Source organism: Myotis nattereri (assembly GCF_964212035.1).
Source record: "Myotis nattereri genome assembly, chromosome: 6".
Lineage (NCBI taxonomy): Eukaryota > Metazoa > Chordata > Mammalia > Chiroptera > Vespertilionidae > Myotis > Myotis nattereri.
In genome coordinates this window covers 6214112-6239731 of record NC_138081.1, presented here as the reverse complement: position 1 = coordinate 6239731, position 25620 = coordinate 6214112, and the positions used below count along the sequence as shown (strand labels likewise).

Here is a 25620-nt window from a genome sequence, read left to right as displayed (position 1 = left end):
GAATCACCTAGCGACCGGGAGGCCGCAGGAAGCTCTCTCTGGGCAGCGCCTCGGGAGATGGTCTGTGCAGAAGGTGCCAGGGCAGGGTCTGTGGAGTGCGCAGGTGCGGGCAGCAGTGAGGGGGGAGGCTGTGGAGAGTCGGAGGGGAGTGGGCTTCGGGAGTGACCAACCTGCAGTGGTCCGGAGTCACCTCCCCCTGTGTCCTCCGCCCGTGGTCAAAGAGCAACCCGGAGAACTACCTGATGAGGAGCTGCAGCGGGAGAGAGTGGGGTCATGGGGTCAGGAGCTGGGAGGGTGGGAAGCCTGGCCGGCGGAGCAGGAGGAAGAGCCTGGTGGGAGAGTGAGCAGACTTGGGGGAGAGCAAGGGGCAAGAGTGCGTGGGAGGCCCCACAGCTGGAGGGCAGAGGGCGGGCAGCAGAGAGGTGCAGAGCTGGTCAGGTGTGAGGGCCAGAGGCGGCTGGGCTTACACCCGCGGGCGGGAGAGCTTACGGGGGGGGAGGGTTCAAGTTCTGAAGAGCCAGGAGGACTATACAGGGGCTGCCCAGGAGTCAGGAAAACTGGGGAGCCAAGAGAACAGAGGATGGAGACCCCAAGTCCCCAGGGCCCCCGGAGCCTGGGGAACGAGCAGTCACGCTGCCCTGTGCTCTTTTCTAGTGAAATGCAGCGCTCGGCCAGGGCTAGCCACCCGCCGAGAAGAGCGCTGAGGAAGCTGAGCCCCGGACAGGAGCAGGCACAGGAGGGCAAGGCTCCAGGAGCTGGGTGTGGTGTGGGGCAGAGCGAGGTTCTCGCAGGTCCTGAGACGCGGACAGAAGTGGGAAAGAGGGCGGGAAGGCATGGGGGGAGCGGGGCGGGGGGGGGGGGCTGACACGGCCAGGAGTGACAGAGGCACAGACGATGGGATGAAGATGGGGTCACTGAGGGGCTGCTGGGGGCAGCCAGTGGACACACAGAGGACAATGGGAGAGACAGACGTCAATGGGGCTGGGGTGCTGGTGCAGTGAGAGCACGAAGGACCGTGGGATGGATGGGGATGGGACACGGAGAAGATAAATGACATTGTAATTTCCACCTGAGCGTCGAGCAGCCTCTTCTTGGGCTCGGGCAGCGGCTCAGCCATGGTGGGGTGGTCCCGGCGCAGCTCCTCCTCCACCAGCATCAGCCTGAAGGGACGGGCTTCAGTGGGGTTAGTGGCGGGCACTACCTGCCCAGGGAGCTCCTGACCCGGGCACCATGCAGCTCTCGAGCACCCTCCGCCCCTGCCCCCAGAATCCCTCCACTGTCCGCTACTCACCCTCCCCTCAGGGACCCTCACATCCCCCTAAGGACAGCTTTCTGAGCGTCTACCATCCACATACGCCAGGCCGTCCGCTCCCATTCAGGGCAGCGCCCTCCCAGGCCCCCAGTGGCTGAAGACCTGGCTCTCATGTCCCCCATTCCACCTCCTGTGTGGCCCCTGATGCCCCTCACCCAAGAGGTCCTCTACAATCACAGCGTCTCTCTGCCTTTGGTAGACCCTCAAGGTGATTTCTCATAACAGACAGCAATTAGAGCAGTGGTTTTCAAAAGTGTCCAATGAAGCCTTGTTCTTCTAATTAATGTTACTCAAAAACACTTTAAGAATGAATCAAAATGGAGCTGGCTCTGAATGGAGTAAGGCCCAGGGTCCCTCCCAGTTCTCAGGATAACTGAGCCCCGTGCTGGGACACCTCCGCTGGAGCCCAGGGCTGCACAGAGCAGCTAGGAATGTGCACACTTTATAAAGGGGCATCCTTTTCTACCGAACACCCTTCCAAGCCCGGGGCCCAGGACGGGATGGTCAGCGGCTGCTCTGGACAAGGATCCCTGACTGGGTCTGAGGTGGACAGCATGGCCTGGGTTGAAAGTCACACAGTGGCGGCTGGACAGTAACAGGCACACGTTCCGAGGGCTTCACAAGTCCTCCATCGGGGACACTGACTACACTAAGCAACGGGTTTCTCCCCTCTGGTGGGTGAGTGTAGGGCGGGCTTTCCTCACAGTGTCCGGAGTTGGGGTCGGGGGCTCTCTTCGACCTCAAGCTCTCCCTTGCTACCCCTCCCCGGGCCGCCCCTCACCTGCCAATGATGCTCTTGATCTGCGAGTCCTTCTCCACCTGCTGCTGCCTTAGCCTCTTCTCGCTCTGCTCCAGCCGGGCCTGATACTGCATCAGGATTTTGCTGGTCTGCTCTTCCTGGGACAGCAGTCTCCGCTCATACTCTTCCAGCTTCCGGTTGGACATGTGCAGCCGCTCCTTCAGTGAGTGGATCTCCTCCTCGTACTCCTTCACCTGCCCGCCGGGCACACGACCCCGCACTGTGAGAGGCGCCCTGCCCTCACCCCGCCACCCCGCCCCAGCCCTGCCTGCCAAGAACAGCTGCTGCCAGGGTGAGGATGACATCCCAACCACCTCCTCCAGCCCTTTCCCTGCCGCCTGATCATACGTACACACCCACTTTTTTGAAGGCCCCACCATGGAGCTGAAGATCCCTTACAGTGGAGCAGGGTCACAGACCCCACACCCCGAGGGGTATATACATGCCTTCACATGTGCACCTGGACATAGGAGGCCCCACTCAGGAACCTACACAGACTCACGGACACAACCTGAATTTAAAGCTAAGGGGACTCCTCAGCCCTACCCCAGGCCACAGAGCCTGGGGAAGACCAGGAAGGAGAGACACTGGCTGGGGAGAGGAAGGCTGCACCCTGGGGCAGAGGGTCTGGGCCTCAGGGGAGTCCGGGCTGAGAAGCTCCGAATGCCTCTCTGTTGATAGTGAAGTGGGATTCCGAGGCTGGAAGGGCTCGGAAGAGTCATTCTGTCTGCCCTACTGGCTCTAAAGCCTGGAGCTGTGCTGTCCAATACAGTAACTACTAACCACGCACAGCTATTGAAAAATTAAGTAAAAATTAAAACGTCATTTCCCCAACTGCACCAGCCACGTGGCCCGTGGCCACCATATTGGACAGTGGGGACCACAGAACCTTCCACCACCACAGAAAACTCTACTGGACAGTTCCAGGCGAGAGAGAGCCTTCCTCCACAGGTCCCTCACCCGAACCGCCAACAGAAACACTGATCTGAGAGACGGTCCTCTCGTCCGAAGAGCGCACACAGCCAGGCGTGCTGGGTGAGGCGGGATGCTCACCCGCTGCCAGCAGGGCCGTTCTCTCCTGGGGCTTGCTAACCAAGGCCACCTAAGTCGGCCCCAACATTTCCTCCGTCACACCCCAATTCCCCCGAGAATCCGCTCTCTACTCCCCAAGCTGGAGCCATGCACTCTCTCCCTATCGCCTAACCCTGCAGCCACGCTCTCCTTCAAGGTTCTTGGAGCAATGGCTTCACCAGGGAGCGTGCTGCTAAGCCGCTGTGTGTGCTGAGCTCTGGCTGTCTTTTGCTCTGGGCCACCGCCAGCTGGGGGTCTGGATGGCCTTTTCCCACATGGGCCGACACACACTACTGTACACCACCAACCCTCTGCCACCTCTGCCCATGGGGCAGTGACTGGGCAAAGCGGCCGTCGCTTACAGTGCATCTCAACCCCTCTACCCCGCCCAACTGACCAGCTGGCTGCTAGTAAAGTGACTTTCCCACTCCTGAGCGGCCACAGGGGCCCGGACTACGTTCTCCCTGGGGAAGAGCATGGGGCGGGCCTGCCACGGAGCCTGTTCCTCCCCAGACGGGCTATGATGTGTATAACCCACAAAACAGAGTAGGCACTGATTCTCAACGGAGAATCGTATCTGCTCTCCCCTAACAGACCGAAGGCTTCTCAAGACAGGGGGTCAAGTCTTTTCCTTTTCTTCCCACCATAACCACCTGATCCTGGCTGTTGCCCTCGGCAATGCCAAGGGCAGGGCAGGGCTGGGGGCTGGCGTACCCTGTCCAGCCGGCTCTCATCCATCGACTTGGAGTACTCCTTGAGCTTGTACTCCTCCCGCTCGATGTGGGCACTCTCGATGTCAGCCGACAGGTGAGGCATGTTGGAGACCCAGGCCACCGTCCGCTCAGAGGCTGGCATTGTGGGGTTCAGCGTGGATGGCGTCTGAGAATGCTGGGACAGGGCAGGTGGGGCACAGAGAGGGAGGGTGGGAGAAGGCAGGGTGCATTTAGAGCGAGCACTGCCAGGAGACAGGCCCCAGCCCCGTTCCCCTGCTCGAGCTCTGACCACCTGTGAATGCTAGGCAAGCTATCGCGCTCCTGAGGGCGAGCTCCCTGCGGGCAGGGCCCTTTGTCTGCCGCTCACTGCCAAGTCACAGCGCCCAGAGCAGCACACGGCACACAGCAGGCTCTCCCACACACTTGTGTAACGAGTGGAAGGAGGTGAGAAAATTGTAAGTTCAGACACCAAACTCTAATCTACCTCTACCTCCCCCACCCGTTTCCTTCTTCCCCCCTGCCTTCCTCCCAGCCTCACCTACCTGCTTGGTGATGGAGGGCTTGAGCCCCCCACCCCCTCCGCCACCGCTGCCCCCGCTGCCCCCAATGCTGCCCTCCTTGCTGAGGCTCTGTTGCCGTGGACGGGCAGGGCCGTAGCTCGGCTCCGGCGACTGTAATAGATTCCCGCTGGATGGCCGCGGTTTCTGGGCAGCGCTGACTGTCAACTGCTGAGACTTGCCCCTCTGCAATGGGGGCGGCTGGCCCCCGCCACCCCCGCCACTGCCCCCTCCGCCGCTCCCACCTCCGGGCCCTGAGGGGGCAGGCCTCTGGGGACCAATGGTGATCTGGGGAGGGGACAGCATGTGCTGCAGGTTGTCCTGTAGTGAGAGCTGCCGACGGGTGAAGTCAGTACCGGAGGGTCCGAACTCATCACTGTAGCTGTGACTGTGAAGGATGGAGGCGGCAGGGGGCTTGGGGACCCCCGAGGAGAGGTCCTCGCTCTTGCTATAGCCATGGAATGGGGCGAAGGTGTCCCCTGGGGGCTCTCCACCTCGGTGGTGGTGATGGTGGTGGTGGTGGTGATGGGAGGAAGGTGGAGCGTGGCCACCGCCCCCTCCGTGGCCCCCTGGGGGGCCTGGCCCATCAGCAGCCATGTGGAAGAGAGGGTTCTGGAAGGAGAGGGGGATGCGCAGTTGCTGGGCAGGAACACCGTCCGTGGTGACACCCATCTGGCTGAGGCGCATGCCAGCCGCGGTGATGGACGAGCCGCTGCCCTGGGAGAGGCGCCCGGCAGGGGCAGGCCGCAGCCCCAGGGCGGCGGTCAGGGAGGCCTGGCTGGAGTGCAGCAGGTCCCCGACAGCCGCCAGGTTGGACACGCTGCTGCTGTTGAGGCGGCCCCCGGGCCCGTCCCCTTGCAGATCCAGCATGGACACGCTCTTGTTGACACTCAGCATCTTCTGCTCCGGCTCTGTGATGTCCGAGCTGCTCGTGCAGTACGCTGGCGAGGACCGGGCCAGGGGCGGGCGGCTCACGTAGAACAGGTCTTTCCCCCCGCCAGGCGGTGGTGGGGGCGGCTTTTCCTTGGTTGGGGAGGGGAGGCGAGCCATGTCCATAGAGCTGTCGGAAGGGAAGGGGCACACAGCGGGAGGTGAGGCCCAGGCGGCTGGCAATGGAGCCGCTGTGGTCTGGCACAGCCCTGAGGTGAAAGTGGGACCCTCAAGGGAAGGGCTAAGAGCTCCGGGCAGGGCAGGCAGGGAGGATGGGAGGGGTACGTGGGGAAAGGAAAGGACAAGACCCCTGCCGGGAGGGAGGGGGGCCTAGAGGAGTGGAGATGGGGCAGCAAGTGGAGGGATAAGGGGCAAGTCTGGGTAGATGTGGAGGAGATGAGGGTGCATGGAGGAGGAGCGGAGAGAAGGAAGGTGGAGGCCACTGGAGTGGGAGACAGGAGAGGGGGAGGGGAGGGGAGAGCCCCTCACCTGTTGAGGCCTCGCGCCATGAAGGACTGAAGGTCGATGGAGCTGGAGAGAGATGGAAAGAGGGGCAAGCACAGACAGAGAAGGAGAGAGGTGGGGAATATGGCACGGATGTCATGGAGGGAGAGGCAGGCAAGGAATGAGCAGGTGGCCATCACCATGAGCGGCCACTGAGGCAGGCGCCACCCATCGGAGCGGTGGCTCAGGAGGCCCTGCTGGGGCCACGTGTGGCTCCCCAGCCCTGGGCGTGGCGAGGTCTGTGGGGGGGGCGTGGGGGCTGGGGCAGTGCTTCTTTCCAACTCGTACAGAGATATTCTGGGTCGGCCGGTTGGACACCACATGGCTGATCCAACATGCACTGGCTGAACCCCAGCTCAGCGCCGGCAGTGGACTCCCTGGCTGGCTCACCTCCTGGGGCCCACAGTGCCTGCGCCCCCTGACTCTGGGGGGCTCTCACAGCCTAGTGCTGCCTGGACCTGCCTCCTCACTGTGTCCTCTGACTCCTGCTTCTCTTTCTTTCCAGCCCCACAGAGGCGCACGTGGAGCCCAGTGAAGTGCATTGGAAACAGAATGGTGGGGTCCCAGGACACAGGTGTGGGGTCCCGCAGTGCTCACCTGTTGAGGTCCCGCATCATGTAGCCCTGCATCTCGGCCGACGGGCCCCGCAGCACCACGGGCTGAGGCCGCGGCCGCTCGCTCTGGCGGCTCGGCTGCCTTTGGATATTGGGGTTCCTCAGAGCTGTGCTGATGTCATTGAGGAGCCGGGGCAGTGGGCCCAGCTTCAGGAGGGCTTCCTGGAAGGGGAAGGCTGTTACCTGGGGGCGAAGTGCCCAGCTCTCCAGGGGCCTCAGAGGGGGAGGGGGCTGAGCTGCGGGCAGGCAGCGGGGACATGCTATGCAGGGGCCTCTGCAGACAACTGGGACAGGGCAGAGAGGCATCTGCTGACCTTGCTGAGCTGGGGCAGCACCTCCCAGAGCAGGGCATGCAGTGTGGAGAGCTCTCGGCCCAAGTCGATGTAGCCCTCAAAGCTACTGCTGTTGGTCAGCGTGTCCAGGTTGGAGATCTCATACAGGAACTGCTGCATGGAACCCCACTCCAGCTCCAAAAACTCGTTCATGAAACCCAGAAAGTCCTCCTTTGAGGTAAACCTGCCGAGGCATCCAGGCGAAGGTCACACACCAAAGGCCATACACCCCCGTGTCCCAGGCCTCTGGGCACTCAGGAGACCCCCCTGCCCACCCCGCCCGAACCCTCCTCACTTGGAAAAGTTGGCCAGGTTCTGGATGACCTTGGCGATGAGGGTGAGGGTTCGTGAGGTCTGCTCATCTGGATACTCCTGCATGAGCCCGAAGAGACTGGGCGACATGATGGCGGGGCAGAGGAAGCGCAGGAAGAGCGAGGCGCTAATCAGCCGGTCAGCGATGTCCTCCCGACCCCGCTCTGCGCAGCGCAGTCGCCAAGATGCAAACACCTCCTTCAGCTCCCTCGGGAACACGCTGGGGGAGGGGTGGGGAGACAGAGAGAAAGAGAAAGAAAGAGAGAGACCAGGACTGAGCCCCAGAGACCCTCAGCTTCCAGGGAGCATGCCGAGGAGGTGGCAGGAGGTGCGGGTGTGGAAACAGGTGAGAGACAGGCAGGGAGGGGCCGCAGGGGGAAGACGGGTGGCCGCTGGGAGAAGAGGGCTATGGCAGAGGGACAGACAGATCAGGGGAGAGAAATGGAGCGCAGAGAAGGCGAGGGGAGAGAGACACGTGGGAGAGACAGGGGTCGTGTGAGAGAGACGAGCAGAGAAGAAAAACAGACACCAGGGAGAGACAGAGATGGGAGAGAGATGGAGGGTCACTTGAGGTACAGGGAGCTCGGACCCCCCAACTCTTCTGAATTCCAGGGAAATGAGGCATGACCCATCCCTGGAATGGCTCAGAGCTCACTGCCCCATCTCCTGCTCCATGCTGCACTTGAACTCTGCCTCTGGTAAAACAGGGCTCACCCTCACTCCCACACCTCCGACTGGCCCCCGACTGGCCCCCGACCGACTCCCTTGGTTCTGTCCGTGAGGCCACAGGCCTCCTTTCCAATCGCTGACAAAAGCTGCTGATCCTTTCCTTGCAGGGTCTTTCCCCCAGCCCTTCTCCACTTTCCTGCCACACCCCCTTGGGGTCTGATCCCCAGGCCTGCCTGGTCAACTGTAGCCCCAACTACCCTGGACTTCCTTCTCCCGGCTCCAGGCACCCCCACCCCCACCTACTTCTTCTACCTACTTCTCAGTCACCATACTTCTTGGCACCAGCACCATTCACGACAGCCCATCACCTACAACAGCCCCTCACCTACGAATGAACTCAAACTCCTTAACCTGGCAACCGAGGCCTTCCAGACTCTAGTTCTAACCCCTCTGTCCAGACACCTGTCCCACCACTCTCCATCTGCAGCCATGCGCTCCACCAAACCGTGCTAACCGCTGCTTCCTGAAAGCTCCTGGGCCTGCTCACCATGCGCGCACCTTCGGCCATGGCCCTCTCCTGAAATGTCTTCTTTCCCCACCATATCCAAACGTCAGAACTTGACCCACTTTTCAAAGCCCAGCCAAGGGGGCACCTCCTCCACGAAGCCTTCCCTGCTTTATCACAAAGCCCTGCCTTCTCTGACCTCGTATTACATGGGGGGACCCTCACTTGGCACTTAGCACAGCCTACAACTGCTTGCAGCTCTAATCTGTCCCTACTCCTCCTGGGGAGGTCCTCTGAAGGTAGGGGCCAGGCCTCACTCCTCTGCCTGCTCCTACTGCACCCAGCCCAGTGCTTTGCCCGTAACTGGTCCTCAGTCCTCTTTGAGGATGGACAGATGGATGAACAGATGAACACACGGCTCCCCTGCCCCCGCCCCCAACCCAGCGTTCCCAGTCTCACCAATGGGAGTTGACCACCTTGCACAGGGCCAACTCACAGCACATTCGCAGGTTGGCCTGGTGCTCTGCCAGACTGGACGCCGTGCACTTGATGGGGTCCACCTCACAGTTCTCCTCAGACTCATACAGAGCTCGGATAAATTCCCCTGTGGAGAATTCCCACCAGATCACACTCTGGGGCAGGGGCAGGGGCAGGGGCTGCTGGGCGGGGGAATCTCAGAACCAGGTGGTTGGATGCTGGCACCCAGAAACTCTGGGGTCAGAGGCATCAAGCCTGAGGAAGGGTGGACTTGGGGTCTGGAGTAGCCAGGTCTAGGGCTGGATGGACATCTGGTAGGTTTAGGAAGAAGAGACCTGAGGGTGGGCCATACCAATGGCATCCTTGAGGTATTTCTGACCAATCAGTCTCATGTACTCTTCTATGGCTTTAGTGGCGAGCGTGTTCTCGCGGAATATGAGGTGCTCCCGTTCCATGAACCTGTCCACCTCAGACATGGCCATGTCTGAAAGGAAGTCCTGGGGCCCGGGAAAATCCAAGCGTCAGCTTCCGAACAGCCAGCCTCACGAAGATAGAAGTGCCCGCTCCCAGTTCACCCTTTCCCACCAGCACAGCACTCACCTTGGCCTTGCCCGTACTCTGCAGGATGTGGACCAGGGCACTGGCGACCTCCTCCTTGCCCTTGACATTCAGGGCGGGCTCCAGGACTGCACACAGCATCCGGTAATGGTTGGTAACATACTCTGCAAACTCCTTATACAGCTCCATGGGCAGGATGCTCATTGTCTGGTAACGTGCTTTCAGCCGCACAGCCGGGCAACCTCCTTTGCCCTTGCCCCCTGAGCCACCCCCCGAGCCCCCGCCCCCTCCTGAGCCCCCCATGCCCCCAGAGCCCCCACTGCCTGTCGGCAGGGTTACGGGGTACCACTGCTCTGTGAAGTGGCGCCCAGCCAGGGTGGCCACGGGCACAGTCACCAGGCCCACATAGCCCGCCTTGTCCTTCTTGCGCTTTTTGTCTGAGTCACGGTACAGATGCAGCCGCAGGGCACGGACAGCTGGCAGGTTGTTAAACTCGAAGTGCTCGCCCCAGAAGACGGTGTCCCCCGACGCCGAGCGGGGCTTGGAGGTGGTGCGCGCGTACAGCATGTCATCCAGGCAGAGCTCACAGTAGTACCGCTTCTTGGGGGGCAGCTCCCGGGCCTCTATGATCCACAGCTTCAACACATTGTCCACCCGGCGGCTGTTGTCCTGGCAAGGTGGGTGGGCATGGCGGATAGAGGGGAAGGGACAGAGGGACAGAGACATCGAGAGAGGAGAGACAGCGAGGCCGTGAGAGGCAGCAATCGCAAAGCGGAGCTCATGCTCACTTAGAGCCTGCGAAGGGGGCTTTTCTGGAAATGGGGTCTTGCAGATATGACCACACTGAGGAGCGTGACCCAGGGTTAGCGTGGGCCCTAGGCCCCGGGCTGGCGTCCACAGGAAGGGAGACATGGAAACCAGAGACACTCAGAGGGAAGGTGGCCACGGCAGGTCAGTGGCAGCAGAAACTGGACAGATGCAGAGACCGCCGCTGACCACAGAGCTCGGAAGAGACCAGGAAGGGTTCTTTCTAGAACTTTGGAGGGAGCCAGGCCCTGCCTACACCTTGACTTGGGATTTTAGCCTCCTGAATTGTGAGAGAATAAAGTTCTGTGTTTTAAGCGGCCCATTTGTGGTAATTTGTTACAGCAGACCTAAGAAATGGCATCAGTATTGGGAAAGATTTTAAAGCTAGAATAACAAGCCAAAAACATTAAGGTAGAATTTGAAGGGGAGAACTGGGAAGTCCTTCAAAGACAATCAGAACTTATTTTTTAAACAATAAAAGAGCTGCATAAATACAGGATGGGGAGGCGACACAGCTGGTGTGAAAGGGCCTGGGGTACAACTGACACCGGAGCGTGGGAGGCTGAGGAGACCTGCACCATGAGCAGCCGAAAAAGGGGGGGGGGGACCGGGGGTGGGGGGACCGCAGGGTTACACCACATTCATCATCTTTTTTTTGTTCTTGTTGCTAATCCGGACCTGAGGATATCTTTTCCATTGAGTTTTAGAGAGAGTGGAAGGGATGGGAGAGACAGAGAGAAACACTGATGTGAGAGAGACACCATCAGTTGGTTGCCTCCTGCATGTGTCCTGACCGGGGCCAGGGATCGAGCAACTGAGGTACATGCCTTTGACCAGCACCAAGGCCGTGACCCTTCAGGCTTCAGGCTGGCACTCTAACCACTGAGCTAACCAGCCAAGGCCCATCTTGGGTTTAATTCTTTAAGAAACAAGAGTTCCCCCAGGATGGCCAACAGCCTGTGAACTCACTGAAAAATGGGGTACAGAGAACAGCTGATGGAACTGGGAGCATTTTTCCTGGGAAATACAAGTCTTGGGAAGAACCAACTCGTAGAACTTGTGGGCCAAAGGGACCTTAGTGGTTCAACTCCACTCCCACCGGTTTCATAGGGGCAAGCTGAGGTCTGGGCTTCACTAACTGACAGTGGTGTGTGTCCTACGGAAACACTGCAAGCAGGGGCTGGGTAGCACCTGTCAGGGGATCGGTGGGCAGTTCTGCTTGCAGGAGACCTAGCCCACAGCACTCCGGAGCCCCGGCCACTCCGTAAGTCTATGATTTCTACGGCAGGGAAAAGACCATGAGGCATGAAGAAAGGGAAAAGAAATGAAGGACTCAGAGAAGAATGGGGGTCAGCCACCTCCTTTTCATCCATGCCTCCCCCACCTCAGTGCCCTCTCCCCCCAAGCCCCCGCTCCGTAACTCCTTCCCCCCGGGCACCCCAGACTCCCGGTGGCCTGACCTCTACCTGTCCCCTGTGCTCCTGATACCTTGTTGGGTTTTACTGCTCTCTGGAGATTCTCGATCCATTTGTCCCTTTCGGCCGCAGAACGACAGGCAAAACATTTTGTTCCTGACGACGTTGTTACCTGGAGAGGGGTGTGGAGTTGAGATGGGGCTGAAGAGGGGAGATGACTCCTGAGGACTGGAGGCTCCACCACCATCTCCTCCTCCCCCGCCTTCCTCCAGCCCCCAAGGTTTGGGTTTTCTCCACATCCCCACCGAGGCCACTTTCCTGAGGCCTCTCTGTCCTTGCCCTCCATCGCCCAGCACACTAGACCCAATACCTCAAAGCAGAACTCCTGGCCCAGGATGGAGCTGTGCACTGGCTTGATAATGGAATCCTCATCCAAGTTGAGCTCTAAGGCCTCGGCTGCACTGCTAGGACTCAGCAAGGACTCGTGAGAATGCGACTCCTTAAAGCTCTGCATCAGCCGGGCCCTAGCGGGCGGGAGGGTCAGGAGAGAGGATCAGGGCCCCACAACTCTTACACCAGGGCCTGCGTCATCAGGATGGAGACTTGGGAGAAGTGCCTCCTGAACTCCCTTCCCACACGGACGCAGACAGACAGACAGACAGACAGACAGAAAGAAACCAGCCTATCCCTGGGGAAGGACATGAGGGGTGTGAGAGAAGCAAGGCTCCTTAAAGAAATCCCCTCGCCTTCAAGTCACACCTAAGGGGTTGTGAGGACTGGGGACACGGAGGAATATCTCAACCCAGAAATGGACCATGGCAGAGAACAGAGGCGAACAGGTGGGCTTGGGACACCTCCAGGTGCCCCCCAACATCCAGAGCCTCGGAATAAGGGAGGAAACGTGGAGGTAAAGACGCAGAGTGCAAAGATGGTCACCTGGGCCTGGCACACGCTAGTGCTTACACAACATCCAATAATTCAGAGAATGAATGAATGAGGTAAGAGGGCTCTAGCAGAATCGGGGTTTACGGTCATGTGTTACAGCAGCCCGGGGAAACTCGGAGGGGGACTCGCAATAAATAGGAGGAAGCTGCGGGCAGAACGTGACAATGAAGAGACTGAAATGGGGACTGGGGGAAGGGGGAGCTGGAGCAGGAAGGAGAAAAGGGGGAGGCAAAGGCATGTGCAGAAACAAGAGGATAGGAGAAGGTGAGGAGGTACAACTGCAGAGAGGGACATGGGAACAGAGACGGGAATAAGACGGGAGGAAATACAGGGAGAGGAGAGAAAGGGGCTGAGGGAGCCAGGGATGGGGGCCCAGGCCCAGGAATAGGAACAGGCGAGTGAGCAGTATGAGGATGGCTAGGGATGAAGAGTAGAGAGCAGTAGGAAAGCAGGAGGGAGAGCTCGGGTGTGGGAGCCTCCACAGAGCTATTTATAGCAGCCCCGTCATTGGGCTCCATTGTCGTCAGCGCCACGCTCCCCCAGCCCACCGCCCCCGCAGCCAGGAATACCATGCCCTCACCCCCCCTGCCAGCCCCAAATCCAGCTCGGTGACATGGGAGGGGGCAAGGGAAGGTGTGACTCACCTATCCCAACCTCCCTACCTGCCCAATCCCGAGGGAGGCCAGACATGGGGGGAAAGGAAGGACTGGGCTTCCTGGGGAGTGACTGGGTGAGGGGGAAGCCCGAAGAGGAACCCCAAGAAGCAGACCATAGGAGCAGACATGACATGTCCCCCAATCCCAGCCTCAGTGACAGTGGCTCTGGACTTCTCTGAGGACTTCCTCCCCCCTCCCCCACTTCAGTCCCTGGATTAACCCTATAGCTCCCCTCCCTCGCCAGTACACCTGTGCCACCCTCCCCCTTCGCTGTCATGCTCTCAGCTGTCCCTTCCCTCAGCCATTAGTATCTGCCAGCCCCAGCCCCACTCCAACCCTCTGCCCTTCCCTCACACCCTTCTACCTAGACCACACTGCTCCTCCCTGACCCACCCCCCGCCCGCCGCCCCCCCCCCCCCCCCCCCCCGCCGCCCGGCTTCCCCAATGGCGCCAGCACTCCTTCAGTCCTGGGGGCCAGCAGAGTCCCTCCTTGGCTCGACCTCTCCCTGTCCCTAACCCCATAACATCCCTCAGCCAACCTGAGGCCTCCAGCCTCGCATCAGAGGACGCCCATTGCTCGGATCTCACTGTAGAGCCCCCCATATGGCAATCAAGGCAGCCCTCCCGCTCCAGCCCCTACCGGTCATGGTCAGCACTTCGGAAGCGAGGCAGGATCTGGCGAAAGCTGCTGGTCCGGTCAAGTTTGGGCTGGGACTTCGTGCGTTTGATGGAGCTTTTTAGCCTCCGGCTCAGGAAGCCTTGCTGGGGGAGGGAAGTGGGGATGGGGCGGGTGGGGCAGGGTCAGCTCCACCTGCTCAGCCCTCAGCTGAAGGTGGGAAGGGGAGGACGGGGAGTCTTCAGGGGCGAGGAAAGGGGAGAAAAACCCTGCCACCGGTCTGCCTTCCTTGGCTCCCACGGGTTCGAGCGCATACACAAACACACACCAGCTTGCAGAAGGTGGGAGGGCTGGTCTGAGAAGCAGGGGGGCAGAGCCAAGAAGGGGGAACCAAAGAGGTGGGGAGTGTCTCTTTCCTCCATCCCTCCCGCTCGGGTCCCTTTTCAGAATCCTGGGCTCCAGCTGGGACGGGGGGGAGGGGCAGCCGGCCACATTTGGCAGCACCTTCACTCACCGAGGGCCGGAAGGGCGCAGCGGGGGCGGCCTCCATGCTGTACTGCTTCCCCCCGGGGACACTCTTCCTCCTCGAGCGACCCAGGTGGTACTCTGGGGGAAAGGAAAGGGCAGAGGGGAGCTGGGGAGGGGTCGCTGTCGCCCGGCTTCCGCCCCTGGCCCCAGCGCTCACCCACCTCCCTGGCCCCTCGCTCCAGCCTCACCTACCCCCCGGGAAGCAGCAGGAAGAGCAGCGGCGGCGGAGAGGCTGGCGGCGGGAAGAAGGGGGCAAGGAACCCGACCCGGAGCCCCCCGAGGGGGACGGAGTGGGAGGCCTGAGGCCCATGACTGGGGCTGGCAATCAGCCGAGGGGCATGGCTGAGAGCGTCAGTGAAACCCCAAAAATAAAGGACACAGCTCCACAGAAGACAGGTCCTTGGTGCCCACCCCCCCAGGAGGAGGCTAGCTGCGGGGGGAAGCTGGGCTAAGGTCATTGCCCATAGGCAAGCTTTCCCCTCCCCTCGGCTGGGTACATCGCCCGCCTGCCCCCCTCCTGCTGGAAGCCCGGTCGGTCAGGAGGGCCTGGGCTGCCTCCCATGACCCCCTCCCTGGACTGGAGGGGGGAGTCTTGGGAGAGACCCGAGAGGAGTGGCCAGGGGAGAATCCTGGGGACAGAAAATTCAAAGAAGAGCCAGGTAGGGGGAGGGGAGGAGGGGCTGGTTCCACGTGCACTGCAGTGGCAGGGCCTCCGAGGGGAAGGAGGGGAAGGGAAGAGAAGAATGCCAGGGAGTGGGGGAAAGGGGCAGTGGGGGCTGGGGGACTCCCAAGTGAGGGTAGGGAGACGAGGAGGAGAGGAGGTGACTGCAGATGAAGCTTGGGACTGCCAAGAGTCTGCGAGAGGTGGCAGCTCGGAGGAGGGAGGCTGGGGCTCTGCTAGCAGGGAATTTAGGGGGGCGAGGGGCTAGAGGAGAATGAAAGTGGGGGATGCCAAGCTCCGGCTCCAGTTCCAGAATGGCTGCTCAGGCCTGGGCTCCCCCCTCAGCCCCAGTCACCACTGCAGCCAATGGGGGGGCAGGTACTGCATCAGGGGCGGGGCTACCATCTCCACAGCAACAAGAAGCTACAGGCTGGAGGGGGTTGGACCGGAAGAGCGGCCAGTTAACCCTCTAGATTCCAAAGCAAGGGTGGGCCACGGCTACATTTTCACTGTCAGCTTCCAGAATTGCAAACTGTCCTAGAACCAGCCCCCAAGTTCCCTGTGCCTCTAAAACCCAAGCGTTAGGAGATCTGCACACAGAAATGTGGGTCCTATGATACAGGAGCCCTTGTCAGTCGCTCAGGAATACATGTGTACAGCACAGAAACACACTGAGCTGTGGAGGTACATGTATATGAGAGCCACAGTGCAAAACTACACAGGGATCTAGGTGCTTAGAAGGTGCAGAGACAACTGTGAGCAGCGGGGTGCTGCTGACCCACAATCAGATGCTCAGGCCCACACAGCCCACTGGTGCATGCTTAGACATGTGTGAGCACCACAACAGGGGAGGACATGCTTGGACTGACACTCACATGAGAGCTGCTGGTGTGGACGTGTGGCTCGGGTCCCTTGGGCAATCGTGTAGGCAGCACATTACAGAAATGGACATTTAACCCTGAGACACACACGCGACCATGATACATGCTTGAGTACACCGGGATTCCGACCACGTCAAGGTACCCCCGAACCCCACAAGCACAAACATCATTCATTCACCTGAAAAGAGCAACTCATCTCAGGACAATTCCTCTCGCCCAGCCCTTCCCTGACCCCGACACAGGCTTCCGAGAAAAAGCAAGGAGCAGATGTGTCCATTACCCTTCCGTCACACACTCAACAACACTCCTAAGGGCTCCGGATACCTCTGTCCTAGCCTCTGCATTTCTCAGGTACAGCTGCCTCCCTCTCATTCCAGGGAGCCTCGCTCAGCCATGGTTTTCAGATGCAGGCTCCTCTAACAAAGGCATAAAGTCTAACTTTAAATCCACTCAAATTTTGCTTTGGAACTAAAGAATTAACAGAAGGAGAACTAATGTGCTAATTGGTTCGCTTGGTTCTTGGAAGTAATATAACCTTACACATATCACCAGAAACGAAGGTCCAGGAGCTCACACATAAGGCACAGGTACGGAGCTGGCCACATACACACAGGCTTACAAAAACTCACTGTCACAGGGCTAAGAACAGCAGAAACACACAGGAAAAGGGGAAGAGTGACAGGAACTTGGGACATCCTGTTATTAATGCCGCATGCAGTGACATGTACAGAAAGCACAGCACACACCCCTGTACACCCCTGATCCTCGTATTGTGATTACTGGGCCCCCATGACCCATTCTAGCACGATGTATACACGCATGCACACACATAACAGCCACCTACACAGGCCTGTAACCCAGGCATTGTGCATACACCCACACATGTGTACACCCTGTATCCACACACAATTGCTCTCACATGCACACAGCAAGAGCTTGAACTCCCACCTCTTCAGTCCCTGGAATCTTGCCATCTCCCCGCCTTGCACTCCCCCCTAACCCAGGAACCGTGCCTGTGGCCTTTCTTCCTTGTCACACCCAGCTGGCAGCTCACATGGGGAGCCAGGGGAGGGAGGTTGGCAGAACAGGATGAGGAACAGAGTTGGACAGAGAGCAGAGAAATGGGGTGCAAAACTCTACACCGGGACAGGAACCTCTAATGACGGTCCCTGCGTGACAGGCCTCGCTGAGCCAGCCTCTGAGCCCGAGTGGCCTCCCTGATCCCACAGGGCCCACGTGAACCGGGGCCATCTTCTCTCTCCTGCCTTCCTCTCACACAGACCCCTTTACCGCAAGCCTGATTCCTCCTCCCCATCCCCCAGGCCCCTTCTCCCAAGTCTCCATCCAGCTCCCAGTCCTAAGCTCTCTTACCCTCTCTTCTATCTTCCAAATCTGCTTGTCTCTCCAGCTACTCTTTCGCCCTGGCTCTCTTTCCTCCCCTTCAAGCCTCTCTCATCCCTCCTCTCCCTCTTTCTCCCCACTTTTCCTCTTTCCTCCACTTTCAGCTTCCCTTTTCAGCCTCTCTGTCCCCACTCCCTGACAAGTAGGGGCTCATACCTGCCTAGTCCAAAGGTGTTCCATATACAGTAGGGTTCTAAGGAGCACACACACACACTCCCTCCCCCACTTGCACACCACCCACATCCAGACACACCCTGGACACCCATGCGGGGACTGACACGGATACCCAGATCAATGACGGAACACACATGCAAAGACACACACCTGCCAGCAGGGACACAGAAATCCTGCTCATGCAGCCACACATCCCCACACACAGGAGAAAGACTAGAGGTGAGCCCCAGCCAGGGACATGCATGCCCAGGGTCAGAGGTGACATGGACCAGGATGGCCACGGAGTGCCCCACAAGCCAGTGGCCAGCCCAGCAGCTCCCTAGCCAGGAACGCGGCAGAGGCAGGATAAGACAGGACAGCTTGACAGGTCTGCACCTGGCTGGATGCACATGTGTGCAGGAGTACCTGGGCCCCCGTGTGCACATGGCACCGACACACAGGGGACACGGGTATGAGCACGAACACCAACGTGGACACACAGGCTGCCGCCTCCACAGAGGAGCTCCAAGACCACCCCACACCGGCCGCCCCCGCGCGCATGAGGCTCTGTCCCCCCACGAGGCCACGACCGGTCCCCGACACTCCCCGCACCCCGCGGACCTCCGCTGCCCCCTCTCCAGTTACCATAACTCCCCCCACTCGGAAGATGCAGCGAGAACATGCAGAGGGAGCAGCTGCCGCCGCCGCCGCGGCCTCCCCACCCCCTCCCCGAGCCCACGCACACGCGCGCCCCCGCCCCACGCGCCCCCCACGCGCGCTCCTCTCCGGCGCGGTCCCGCCCTTACCTTGCACCGCCCCTGGGGGGTCCCCGGTGAGGGAGGGGCTCCGCCCCGGCGCGGGGGAGGGGCGGGGTGCGGCGGGACGGGGGGCGGTGCGGCCCGGCTCGCACCGCCCGAAACGGTGGGGGCGGCGGCGGGGCCCGGGACGGCCCGGACGGCCGCGCGGTGACGGCCGCGGGAACGGCTCCTTCCGCCGCCGCTCCCGCCGCTGCCGCCGTTGCCCGGGCCCCGCCGCCGTTGCTAGGCGACCGCTGCTGCCGTGGCCGCCTCTGTCACGAGCCCCGTCGCCCGGAGACAGCGCGAGAGAGACGGGGGGAGGGGGACGAGGGGACCCCCTAAGCCAGCCGGGCCTCCCAACATCTCCCTCGGAGCACAACCCCTACCCCAAACCGCGGAGAGACCAGGGGCTGCGGCTCCACCCGGCAGAGGCGAGCCCTGGATTCCAATGCCCTCAGGGGTCGGGTCCCTTCCGAGGCTCGAACACCCACGGCCCCAGCACACCGTCGCGCGCCCTATGTCCCCTGCACACCTCCATGCCCTCTACACGGTCCACATCCCCCGGAAAACCCAGGCGTTCACCAGTCACCAAGGCTTTCACCAAACCCTCCCCGATATGTAGACCTCTGGACCCCCTCCCAACCCTACGGAACCTCCGGCTCAACAACCTCCACATACCAGCCCCGGCTGCACACACACATGGCTGCCTGCACACAGGAGACACGCGGGAGGCCCCCAGCAGAGACCCCAGACCCCGAGGACTCCGGGGGAAGAGACAGATGAGGAATAAGTGGGCAGAGACACCAACCACCGGACATAGGAAAAGCATACCCCACAGCATGTGACCACGCTGGCCTGGACACACAGGTGCTCACACGTGCACAACACACAAACCTTTCCCAGACATGGACACCACACAGATGTAACAGACATCACACACATTCTCTGTACACACGCCACCACCACCACCTGGCTTTGCCTCACATGGATGTGCTACCCCCACACACCCATGGCCAGAGGTTTCCATGGCAATGACACATCCCTGGCCATCCAACCACCCAGGGTCCCAGAGCTGACCCCCAAGGGCCTTCTGGGCCTATCAGGAGGGTGAAGGGAGCCAAGAGATAGCGATAGGCCACTGGCTCTCTCTAAGGAAGAGGAACTGGAAGCCTGGATGCTGAGGGGAGGGGAGCTGGTGGAAGAAAGGAGTCACCTAGGGTTGGGGGGTGGGGAGGACGTGGAGGACCTGGATCCCTGGTCCCGGAGGGGAAAGGCAGTGGTAGGGGCAGTGACAAGGGGGTTCCGGGGCTGAGGGTGTCTCTCTGCACCTTGGCTGCAAATCTCTGTTCTCTGCCTTCATCTCCCCTCACTGTTCCCATGGAAACCTTTTAAGCTAACTTCTCAGGAAGACAAAAATCTTTTTTTAAATGACTAAAGAGGGAGGTGGAGGGGGGGCAGAAAGAGAGAGGGAGGGGAAGAGACAGATGGAGAGAGAGAGAGTTGAAGAGACAGACTGAGCAGAGAGCTCTACAGACAGACAGACAGACAGACAGGAGATGAGATGGGGGTCTGATGGAGTGAAGGGGTAGAGAAAATAAGAGAAATCGGGAGGAAAGAGAAAGGGGGTGATAGAATTGCAGAAAATAGAAGCAGTTGATGAGAAGAGGAAGAGGGGGCAAGAAAAGAGGGAGGGCCCTCGGGCCAGAAGGTCTGGAAGGAGAATCGGGAGCGTGGGGGGCGGGGGGGAGGGCGGGAACTGGGTTATTCTCTCCAAGATCCCAGACCAAGCCCTGGGAGGGGCTGGGGCGGGCTCACTCGAACAGGAAGCTGAAGATCTAAGGAGACTATTTTTACAAGCACCAGGGAAAGTCATGCTTCGCGGTTGGCGAGGGAAAGGGGAGCGAAACTGCGTGAGGACTGTGACCGCAGCCCGTCCCGCTCGGAGCCGAGGAGGGCGCCTTTCCCGCGCAGGCTCCTGCTCGCGGGGCGCCCGCCCGTGCCGCGGCCGCCCGCCCCGGCTGCGCCCTCAGCCCCGGCTTCCTCCGCCCAGCGCCCGGCCTGCCTGCAGCTCGCTCCCCGCGACGGTCCGGGGCGCCAGGGCTGCTCGGCCGCCGTACCATGCTCGCCGTGGGGCCGCCCCTCCACCGGCACGGAGACTGTGCGTCTCAGCAGTTTGTTGCGGCTGGAGTCGCTCCTCCGGTCCCGGATCAGAAGGGGGTGTATCTAGGGGATGCGGGTGTGTCAGAGCTCACGGGCGCCGCCGTGCCCCCTCCTCCCCCACCAAGCAGGCTGCACCTCCCCTGCCTTCCGGGAGCTCGCCTGCTGCCCCTGCCCCACGGCACTGTGTCCAGGTGAGCCAGCTTCCTGGCCCTTCTCTCCCAAGTCTCTCTCGCTCATGTCCCACTCTCCTCTCTTCTCCCTCCATTTCTTTTGAAACATCCTCCAGGGAATCCTCCCACACCCCACTCAGCTCTCCGGAGTTCGCTGCTTCCTGCACTTTCCCCTTGACCTTCAGGTCCTCCATTCTCCCTGCTGTCCTCCCAACCTCCCACCTCCCGCACGCCCTTCCCTCCCTCCCTGCCAGTCACGGGGGGGGGGAGGGGGGGGTCAGAAGCTGCATTTATAATCAGGATCCACAGCTTGTCTCCCTCCCACGCCCGCCCAGCTTGTGGCCAGACTGGGACCCAACCTCCCCACACCCCGGAAGGCCTGGTCACCCCCCCCCCCTCACCTTTCATCTTCTATCATGACCCCCAACTCAACCTCTCACTTCCCTTTCTTCTCTCTGAACCTCACCCCCACTTCCCCCTTGCCACCTCCTTCCCAAACCACCCCTCTCCAACCCTCCCATCTCCTCCGCCCCTACAGAAACCTCCTCACCCACTGGTCCCCAGCCCCAGTTCCATACCCCAACCCCTGTGGCCCTACACAGTTCATTTTCCAAATTCTGTCTGCCCTGGCATGCTTCCTACTGGATTCTGGCCACTCCTGTTGCCCTCAACTTGCTGGCCACCAGTCCCCGAAGTCCCCTCAACCTGTCCCCACCTCTCATTCCTTCATTACCCCATTCATTTCTTCCCTCTTCATCCTCACACCTCACAATAGTCCCCACTCTTATTGGTTCTGGTTCCTCCAATTCATCCTACAGACCCCAAACCGTGGGTCAATGCCTAAAACCGACGACCCAAACCACCTCTCCCTTTACAGTCACCATCTTCCCCCAGTCGATACCTCGACTTTACTCCATGGCCTGAAAGCCTTCTACCCAGCCATCTCTCCACACTCTCACTTGCCCCACAGACCCCTCGAAACCCTGGTTAATTTCAACTCCAGTTCTAAACACAACCTCCCCAACAGCTTTTGGGGCACATCTCTCACCACCTCTCTGGTCTGGTGAGCTACCTTATCACTCTTTAAAGATGGTCCTCCAAGTCACTCCACTTCCTGACTCATACATCTGGGCATCTACCCTTCATATTCGCACCCCCTATTTCTTCTGACGGACCCTCCACTGTGACCCCAGCTCCCAAATCTGAACCCACACTCTCCTGGCTCTCTAATCACCCTGCATGCCTACTGCCGCCCACAGGAACCCTCTGTTCATGTCATGTCTTTCACTCTGGCTAGTCCCTGCCCCTATCTCACTCTTACTGCTTTAGGCAACTCCCTCATCTCCAGGCATCCCTTCCCTTACGTCCCTTCCTGATGTCCCTGCCAAAAGCCCTCTCGGTGCCTCTCTAAATTCTGATCTCAGGTGCCTTCCCAGTCTTCACCGCTCTCCCCACCGAGATCCACTGCCCTTTGTCATCTCTCCCAGGACCCTCCAGCCTCTCCCAGTTTCCCAAAGACCCCACTCACCCCTGCCTTTTCTCCGAGTCCCCCAGCCCCCCTCCCTGCACCCTGCACCATGATGGGAAAAGGACTGGGAGGCAGTGAGTCTTGCTCAGTGTGGGAAGAGGAAGGGTTCCCGAGAATCACTGTGGAGCTGATCCCTCCGAAGCAATCCCCATTTCTTCACCCTTCAGTTTCTCTTTCCCATCCTAACCTATCCCACAATATGGGCAGGTGAGAAAACAGGAGGCACCCCCAAATCTTCAGAACCTCATCTCCTCTTCAACACTGCACATGGCCCTCAAAGACCCCCCAGCCAAGGTGTGAGCATGCTTGCCCCTTTTCACATCCCAACCCAAGTCTCAATGGCCAACCTCCTTCCACCGCTTGCCGATGTCACTCTTGTCAGTCTTCTCGGCGCCTCTCACCCTTTCACTAATGAGGGCTCTCCCCATCTTTCTCTCTACATTCCCCATGGTACCCAGTGGTCCTTCCAACCTTCCCACCCTGCTCACCTCGTCCTCATCCAGCATGAGAAGCTGGTTCCCAGAGATGATGCAGAACCGAGGGTTCCAACCAGGACGGTCATATGGGGAATGAACGTATTGGGTTCGGTGCATAGGGGGTCCCCGTACATCTGGGGGACAGAGACACACAGAAACAGTAAGGGAGGCTCTAAGCATTTGGGAGACAGAGGCCTACAGTGGGTGATAAGAGAGTCCACCAAGTGGGAGACGGGGACCACACCTGCCTTGAGATCACAGATGGGGGTGAGGCCCCTGGAAACGTTAAGAGAGCGGAAGGTAAGCCTCTGTTTCTGGGGGGAAAGAGGAACAGGAATCAGCACAGGGCTCTGTCGACGTGGAGAAAGAAACTGGAAGGGTGGCTCGAGGAGGGGAATTATAGCATGACAAAGGGTGTACATTTGAAGGCAGAAACGAGTGAGGGAACTCTCCATCCACTTCAAAAAAATAAAAAGGTGGAGGCAGCTGGACTGACCGAAGAAAAACACACAGGTTGGTGGCAGGTGCAACCAAGTAACCAAAGAAGACAAGCACTTGGAAGGTGGCACGACCTACCTGCAGGGGAGGAAGAGGAAAGCTGTGGAAGGAAGGAAGGGCTGGGGGTGTAGGAACATGTAGGTCATAAGATTCTGAGAACTAAGCATCTGGAAAAGGAAGAAAGTGAGAGAGCTTACCTGTTCAGATCAGAGACATGAGCAGGCCTCCCCTCCTGCCTTTCCTCTAGCCTCTGCTCCCTCCCCTCCTAGCCCAACCCTGCTCAACATTTGGGGAAAGTTCTGGTTCTTTAAGTGGGTTTTGTCAGCATCTGGCTGTGAAGGGGCCGGGGAATGAGAATAGAAACTGAATTGATCTCTTCCCCCACTTCATGCTCAGAGATCAAAGATGTAACTCCTCCCCAACCCCCCCGCCTCCCCACCTAGTCTCCAGGGACAGGATGGAAGCCAAGCCCAAGGGTTAGGAACCTTCCCAAGGCACAGAGAGGAGTTTGAAGAAGAAAGAGAGGAAAGAACAGAAGATCCAGGCCTGTGACATAGAGTGGGCTCCAAAGACTGGCCCTGGGGCCGGGGACAAAACTTCTAAGAACAGCAGACAAGGGTTGCCCATGTCCTTCCCATGCTACCATCCCTGCAAACTGCCTCTTCTTTAACCCCCAGCTGCACACCATCACGGGGATGCAGGGGACAGGCCCGATGGAAGTAAGAGGAAAATCAAATTGGCAACATCAAAACAATAGAAAATAGGCTTAAGGTATCAAAGTGTGAGAGCGTTTAGAGGAAGAAACATCAGACTGTCACCTTGCAGGGTAATTACTCATGGATCTATTGCAGGAAAAGATCTGATCTTTGAGCTTCATTCCAACTGGATACCCTGAATAGAGAGCTTTGGAAAATCTAGCCCCTTTCTGTCTACAAATATGGTCTTCAAATCTACCCAATCTGCAGATCAGAGGCGGGGATGAATCCCCAGAACGTAGATGCCTAGAAACCCCAACACTTTGAAACTCTCACTTATCTCGCTGCCATCTCAGAGACTCTGTAAGCAATCCTCTCTAGATCCAGAGGTCAGCAAGGCTGGGAGACTGCAGACACTGCAGGCAGCGTGCCCACTGCACTGACTCTGAGGACCCCCAGAGGAGGAATCTGTGGCTACACACAGTCATTATGGGAGGGACTGGTTCAGGCTGCAGCCACGGGGAGGCAGATTAGACTTCAGGGGGCACCTTCCTGGGGGCAGGGAAGGACACAGGGAACTTAGTTCAGAAGCAACTCTGGAAACACACACACACACACACACACACACACACACACACACTGTCTGGACTTAAGTGAGGATGAGTCTGGGAGGCAGAAGCAAGAGGAACACAGCTGAGAACGGGGAAAGGCATACTAGGATGAGAAATCCCACAGGGCTCAGATGGGGGTCGCTTGTGGGCCCTGTTCCAACCATCAAAACCTGTCTTTGCACTCCAAATCTCCAACACCCCAAAAAGTAGAGGAGACAAGAAAAGAAGAATGGATGATAAGAGGTGAAGGGAATTTGGGGAGGCACAGGCTTGTGGTGACAAGATGGGGAACAGAGTAGGCAATAGAGGATGGGCTGGAGGATGTAGGAGAAGAGGGGGTAGAAATGATGGCAAATCCCTGCAAGAAAATATACCAGAAGGGCCCAGCTGGACCTGGGGCAGGAGAAATGATGTGAACCTAATAGAAGTACTAGAACAAGGGGGTCAGGAAGGAGGGGGTGAAAAGGTGGGAGAGCGAGAGAGCGAGAGGACATCAGAGCAGGGACTGATAAAGGGGAAGGACAGAAGGGGGACCCATATAAGGAACGGACACCATATGGGGGGAAAGATATAGGTGATGGACACCAGAGGAGGGAGGGGGAACTGGAAATAAGGATTGGAGATGGGGGAGGGGAGTAAGAGTGGTGGAGTGAAAGAAGCAGATGAGACCCCAGGGGTCACATTGTCCTGGTCAAGGGCCTGAAAGAGGTTCGGGCAGTGTAACCTGCCCCTACTCCCATCACTCAGTCTCACTGGCCTTCCCCCTCCCCCTCCACAAACACACACACATTTGGCCCTCCCCCTGCCCTGGTCTCTCCTCCCCCAACCCATTCCCTCCTCTCTTCCCTCCATCTGGACCCTCTTTCCTCCCCCCGCACACACTGCCTCCCTCTCTCTCCATCTGGCCCCTCTGCTCTTCCTCCATCCGCCTCTCTTTTTCCATCCCATCCCATTCTCTGACCCCCCACCCCCCACCATATTCTGAACCCCATCTTCTTGGCTCCTCTTTGCAACCCTATGTTTTCATTTCTCCCTCCCAGCCCCTCTCCCGACTCTGCCCTTCTAGTTCCTTGATATTTTCCTCATCTCTTAGCTTCAAAATTATTTCTGCAGCTCTTCCTCCAACCCTAGCCCATCTTCCCACCCTTTCTTGCGATCTCTTCTTTCCCCTTCATTTTCACCTCAGCCCTCTTTAAGGCCTGTCTCCTGGCCCCTCCGGTCCCTATCTCCCCTGTCCCCTGGCCTTCAATCCCTCCTTCCTCACTGCTC

General features: G+C 59.3%; 1 protein-coding gene across 4 annotated transcripts in view; it reads right to left on the bottom strand.

The window, feature by feature from the left end:
* SYNGAP1 (synaptic Ras GTPase activating protein 1) overlaps nucleotides 1-25620 on the bottom strand; it is a gene marked incomplete at its 5' end in the record, with an annotated part of 30345 nt that overhangs the window by 4501 nt on the left and 224 nt on the right. Inside the window, 17 exons of one of the 4 annotated variants that reach the window (XM_081094076.1) lie at nucleotides 1070-1160; nucleotides 2094-2305; nucleotides 3897-4070; nucleotides 4438-5512; nucleotides 5872-5913; nucleotides 6484-6662; nucleotides 6815-7016; nucleotides 7128-7364; nucleotides 8778-8922; nucleotides 9148-9292; nucleotides 9396-10022; nucleotides 11649-11747; nucleotides 11946-12099; nucleotides 13817-13938; nucleotides 14307-14398; nucleotides 20331-20436; nucleotides 22560-22681. In XM_081094076.1, the coding sequence (XP_080950202.1) occupies nucleotides 1070-1160; nucleotides 2094-2305; nucleotides 3897-4070; nucleotides 4438-5512; nucleotides 5872-5913; nucleotides 6484-6662; nucleotides 6815-7016; nucleotides 7128-7364; nucleotides 8778-8922; nucleotides 9148-9292; nucleotides 9396-10022; nucleotides 11649-11747; nucleotides 11946-12099; nucleotides 13817-13938; nucleotides 14307-14398; nucleotides 20331-20436; nucleotides 22560-22681 (3824 nt within the window). Of the gene's footprint in view, nucleotides 1-1069; nucleotides 1161-2093; nucleotides 2306-3896; nucleotides 4071-4437; nucleotides 5513-5871; nucleotides 5914-6483; nucleotides 6663-6814; nucleotides 7017-7127; nucleotides 7365-8777; nucleotides 8923-9147; nucleotides 9293-9395; nucleotides 10023-11648; nucleotides 11748-11945; nucleotides 12100-13816; nucleotides 13939-14306; nucleotides 14399-18061; nucleotides 18099-20330; nucleotides 20437-22559; nucleotides 22682-25620 lie in introns of those variants that run through there. The other 3 variants (XM_081094077.1, XM_081094078.1, XM_081094079.1) reach the window with 3 other exon arrangements.